The 5,947-nt window shown below is 39.9% G+C and overlaps 1 protein-coding gene across 6 annotated transcripts in view; it reads left to right on the top strand.

Moving 5' to 3' along the window:
• rxrba (retinoid x receptor, beta a) overlaps window positions 1-5,947 on the top strand; it is a 16,077-nt gene that overhangs the window by 6,204 nt on the left and 3,926 nt on the right. For 4 of the 6 annotated variants that reach the window (XM_020587621.1, XM_020587622.1, XM_020587619.1 and 1 more), the window contains 4 exons: window positions 1,332-1,492; window positions 1,671-1,800; window positions 2,502-2,634; window positions 5,412-5,447. In XM_020587621.1, coding sequence (XP_020443277.1) covers window positions 1,332-1,492; window positions 1,671-1,800; window positions 2,502-2,634; window positions 5,412-5,447 — 460 coding nt within the window. The remainder of the gene's footprint in view (window positions 1-1,331; window positions 1,493-1,670; window positions 1,801-2,501; window positions 2,635-5,411; window positions 5,448-5,947) is intronic. The other 2 variants (XM_020587624.1, XM_020587623.1) reach the window with 1 other exon arrangement.

The raw sequence follows: 5,947 nt of genomic DNA, 5'->3' as shown, positions 1-5,947 counted from the left end.
TACTTTGTTGCTTGTAGAGGAAAAACAGATGCTCGTTGAATTTCCCATACACACTTTTCAGGACAGTCTTTGTTTCCAAAGTTGTAGCTTTCTATCACCTTTAAGAATTGCTGGTTTTTCTTTTTCTGTATCAAATACAGACACAGTGACCAACACAGACTGATGTTGGTACTGTATCAAATATATTTTAATAACGAGTTCTTCAGAGCATCTGTTTTTCTTGACATTAGGTGCATGTACTAGGATTTAAACATTTAGCAGCATGTTTAATCTGTTGTCAGACATGTGACTGATAATCAATTCAACATCAAAAGAATACAAAATGCTTTTTTCCCCATGGACAGAGGATTTGTTTAAAATTTGATAAATGCTGTTTTGAAGAAAATTGGATATTTGGATCATAAATTAAACTGAGTAATCATATTGTTTTACATGACAGCTTTAGAATCTCAAGAACAGGAAAAACACAGTATGATTGCCTGGAGTTTTATTCATTAGCTTTACATGCACTTAAATATTTGCTGTCACCTGCCTGTTGCAGTAACCTCATCTCCTGAACTTGATGAAAACAAGAAGCCTGGTTTCCTTAATCTGAGTGAGGGATTAAGAGAAACTTTAAAGGATTAAGAGGTTTCCGATGAAAAAACATGATTTCCTGACAATGAAAACTGATATTTGAATTAAATGCCTACTTCTATTGTAATTCCCTCCAGACATGACTTTTAAAACTTTAGTTAATTCATTTATGTTGGTCTTATAAGCTCCATTTCTTCCTTGGTAGTGGACCTGAATGAAGGGTGAAAGACAGTATGAGAGGCTTTGAATTTGTCATGAATTGTACACATCTGTCTGTCGTCTTTCCTGCTGTTCTGCACTTTTTTTCCCCACATTGAGATCTTACTCTTTTACCTTTCCCTGTCTTTTGTATGCCAACTTCTTCTACACTTCCTTTTCCCTTGTTTCTCCTCCTCCACATTTTCTGTTCATGTCCAATTATACTTCTCTCACTTTGTCCACTCCGTTTGGCTCATCCTTTCTACTCGTCCTTTCTTATTCTGCCTTTCATTCTCTTTCTTTGCTGTGTTCTTCTTCTTTGGTTTAATTGTCTTGTGTTTTTTACCATTGCCTGTCTGCCCAAACCCTTTTCGTCCCTGTCCTTGGTTGTTCCCTTGATCTCGCACCTTTCCCGCTTCTCTGTTTTTTCATATTGACTTTGTTCCCCCATTTTCCCACCCACATTTTGTCCTCTCTGCTTTTCGTTTTCGGCCTGTCTCCTCCTTCCTGTCCTCCATTGTTTTCTCCTGCGCTCCTCCCTGTTCACCCTCCTACAGCTGTCCAGGAGGAGCGGCAAAGAAACAAGGATCGAGAAGGCGAGGTGGAGTCGAGTAGTGCAGTGAACGAGGAGATGCCGGTGGAGAAGATTTTGGAGGCGGAGATGGCTGTAGAGCAGAAGACGGAGCTTCATGCAGATGGAAGTTCAGGCGGCAGTTCCGTGAGTATTCTGGACGGTGGAACTTAACCACAGTCTCTGCTCAGTGAAACATTTGAGTTTATGTTAAGTTAAGTTTGAGTTGCAAATATTGAGCATATGAGATTGCAGCTGGTATTAACAGTAAGCACATTATTTGATCAAATATTTGTTCATCATCTTCAAAATGTGCTTTCTTTAGCCCAACGATCCTGTCACCAACATCTGTCAGGCAGCTGACAAGCAGCTCTTCACCCTGGTGGAGTGGGCCAAGAGGATCCCTCACTTCTCTGAGCTGCCCCTGGACGACCAGGTCATCCTGCTTCGAGCAGGTAAGATCAGTCTGACTCAAGAAGTGATTCTGCTGGTAGCTTGTTTTCTCCTCCACTACCTTGTCCTTACATACTGATCCTGTGCCTCCTTCATGCCATGCAAATGCAGTCAAATATCAGCTAACACAAGACTGCACTCCCAGCCTTCAAAGGTTTTATGCATCCTGCATATTTTTCACTGTTCCTTCTTGACAGTGGCATCAGAGTTTTAATTTACGCTCACAGCATGAAAATCAAGGAAAGTGGGGCATATGGTATGTCAATGCTAAATGAGAACATGTCACAGCATGAAAATCAAGGAAAGTGGGGAATATGGTATGTCAGTGCTAAATGAGAACATGTTTATTAGCCTTTGCACAGTCAGACCTCTGCTATTTTTAAATATTCTGGTTTATAATTCAAAAAGGATTAGTAGGAAAAGTTTTCCAGTACCTTGTACAATTATGATGATGATAAATATTTCACAAGGTTTGATCAATAAATTTGATCTATGTAATAATGTATTTAGTGCCAGGCTCAGGTGGCAGGTCTTAGTAAGCGTTTGTAATTACAGAATAACAACAGGTGTTTAATCCTGATCATTAATTTTCAGTTTGATCAACGCAGAGCCACCAATGTTCAGTTAGATCAGGCATTAAGAATAGTAAAATATTTAGATATTTTCATTCACTAGAAAAGTTAAGACACCAACTCTTCAACAGGCTGGAACGAACTCCTGATTGCCTCGTTCTCCCATCGCTCCATCTCGGTGAAGGACGGGATTTTGCTGGCCACCGGCCTGCATGTCCACAGGAACAGTGCTCACAGTGCAGGTGTTGGAGCCATCTTTGACAGGTAACACACACATAGAAACACTATAACTCTGACAGACCTACAGCATTAGTGATTTCTCCAGTATTCAGGTATTTGGGTGAGTGACCCAATTGGAGAGGCCCTGCACCATAAAAATATTTTGTTCACTGGAGAGTTTTAGCATTTCAGGAGCTCTTCTGCTCCACTTTGAAGTCCAAACTGCATTTGGTGTCTCAGAATAGATCTGCACATACACAGTGTTAGGCCCACCTTCTCTTAGCTCCAAATATGCTGAACCTGAAAGGCCAGGTAAAATCTACAACCCCTTTGTGAAATCACCTGGTAAATCTACATTAATCCTGAAAGCTGGATGATTACACTTCATTTATCCACATATTTCACACTCACTATTTTTGTTTTCTAAACACGTTATTGAGGTTTAGCTGGATTGTTGACTGGGGTAAGATGCTGTGTCTTTGCCTTGGGTTGGGTGCTGCTGCTGTGTTCTGCATTGGCTGTGATTGGCTGAGAGAAATTGCTGCTTTAATACAGTTAGTAAGGTGATTGTGCATGCAAGAAAGGCTGGTGACTAATGCTTACCTATAGACAAGCATGCGCGCACACACCACAGCACCTAGTGCAGCATTTAATAATGTGATAATGGCTGGCTAATGTGCAGAATCTAATGTGTGAATATATATATAATAGGAATGACAGTGATTCATTGTACAGAACACTGTAGAGGCCATGGATATAGATTTTGGTTGTATGTTTGCTTGTCTGCTGACCACACCATAATTGGTATCATAAAATAACTACCTTCTTCCCATAAACCAGTTTTCACATGATGGTTAGACCTAAATGTAGAATATTCTGCTAATAATCTCCTCTAATTACTAGGTATAAGGCGATCACTGCCAGTTTGCGTGTCTAATTGAAGGTCTCAGCATTGTAAAATAAGTGCCCCAGGTACACTATAGGTAATATTATAGAAATACTGTGTGCCTATCATGTGCCTAATGTGTTCTCTATAGGCTACAGTATGATTGATGGCCACTGTTTTTTCAGAAGTGGTTTCATTTTTTTATCTGAAGCCAGCTTATTTATTTGAGATCCCAAAACAAGTTACTTAATGCCAGAAAATAAAACATGAATAGAATTACAACCATTGCCTCTCCAGCGTTCTGCATTATTACATTAACCATCACATGTAATAATTGCTAAGCGTTGCTGGTGGTTTGATTAAGATGCGACTCTTCTTATGCTGGTTTATGGCATAATGGGATGTTACTACATCAGCAGGTTTACAACACTTTCAGTGAGACTTTCATGACAAATACCTCAGCTGTGTCACAACATGTCACTTCATTGTTAATTACACAGTAATTACATTGTTAGAAGGGTTAATAGTGCATAAATATGTAGTCAGGTTTAAAGCAAGCTAACTGGGCTCATGACAAATGGCTTCTGACACTTGTTAATTTTTTTTTCCTCATAACACTCTTCTAGCAGCAGGCTTCTGTTTCAGCTTGGCATCAGTGTCTCTCCGAAGCTACTCAATCATTGTTTCAAGAAGGACTTGCTACACAACACAGGGCTCCAGACTGCGAGTGGTCAGTCGCATTTTGTGACCAAATTTATTTAAGGTGCAGCTGACTTTTTTTTTTTTAAATTCACGCTGGGTGCGACTGCAATATAAACAGGTTGTGCACAAATGATGCTCTCACTGTAGAAATGGTGGACAGATGTAGCAGTTGCCATGATACTGTCAATGCAAAGTTTATCTGCAGGTTTCTCACTCGCTCGTCTCATGAAGCAGAGGCTTCAGATCTATCAAATGTGTTAATCCACTGTGAGTCTGAGACGCGTCATCCCTGGATGGATCAGACTCCTGCTGTCACTGAGCTTTCTGGTTTTACTTTATTCCCATCCTTTGTAGCAAGACTGGTGGCACCAGTGCCACCAGTATGAAATTTTAGTCTGGAGCCCTGCAGCAGAAAAACACAACATAATGGTGCTAATTGACAAAAGACAAAACAATATTTCAGAAAACTCAAAATTATACAAACTGCAAAGAGTGGGTACCTGCTGCTTTTGTCATTTGTTGTCAAACAACAGCTCTTGTGGACCCAAATTCATCAGTGAAGGAAGTGTGACAACCTGCAACAGGTGCACACAGAAAAAGCCAAGCACACACTGCTTTTTTTGTCTACTTATACTTTGAAACTGAGTGGCACAAGAATGACAGATAGTAGGAACCCCTCTTTTTTGATTTGTTGTGTTCTTCTGTTTTTTTTGTGTGTGTATTGTTAATTTGTTTTCCTTAATGTTATATTTTTCCTTTGTTTTTCACACAGCTCAGAGAAACGATTGTGTTGCATTGACATTTAGCCAGAAATGTCTATTGAAAGTTGAGGGTTAATAGTTTTTTTACTTGCAAACAGTCTCATGTGTACTAATGTTTTTTGCTGTTATGCATTTGGCTCATGAGATTTGTCATAATTTCCTTTTGTGTTTATTTTAATACATGTGAATATAGCGGTGCCTTATGATGTCATAAAACTGAACAGATGCTTATCAGGGGTCCAGGTTTAGGTGCAGATGTGAGATGAAGAAAACTTTGAGCCCAGACATGAAAAATGTGAACAATCCAAGTGCAAACAACAGTTTAAATATATCAGGAAGTTTAAAGCTCCATGTGAAATCATATGTAAGCACTGACCATCTCTCTGGACTCAGAGGCAGAACAGACAGAATACTGTAATAACAATGTAACTGTGTAATGACACTGTAATAACACATTGTGATTGAATACACAGGGCGCACAGTGCTGAGGTTGGCGCCATATTTGACAGGTAATTATGCCACTACACAAACACCTTTCTTAAACCCCTCCTCTTGAGTCACCATAGAAGGTTGATGCTTTTAGGCATTTCCACAGCTTTGCAGAAACCGGCCTGTTATCACTAAAAGATTATTCTGTTTGACCCAATCACTCAGTGAACTACAGCAGTGAGGTTTGAATGATGATGCACTACGTTTTGAATTTGAATTCAGCACCGTCAGTGGCTTTGACTGCTAGAAGCTTCGTCCATTGGCACGCAGAATAGTTTTCATCTTGTGCTCACTGACGTTGCCTCTTCTTGCCAAACCGAATGCTTGTTGAGCCTTGCCAGACCATAATGAGGTAATCAAAATGTATGGGTCAGCTTTGCAAAACGAAGCAAGTTTTCCAGGACATTAATGGTGGGATGTGCTGTATGATGAAATACTCCTGCTCAGGGTACTGTTTAACACGGTTAGTAATTTACTGGTGAGCCTTTCTGGGGTGTTGTTGGCCCTCTTCAGTCCAAAA

This window comes from Monopterus albus, unplaced genomic scaffold (assembly GCF_001952655.1).
Source record: "Monopterus albus unplaced genomic scaffold, M_albus_1.0 scaffold466.1, whole genome shotgun sequence".
NCBI classification, from domain to species: Eukaryota; Metazoa; Chordata; class Actinopteri; order Synbranchiformes; family Synbranchidae; genus Monopterus; species Monopterus albus.
Note: the sequence above shows the minus strand (reverse complement) of the source record. Positions and strands in the feature narration are given on the sequence as shown.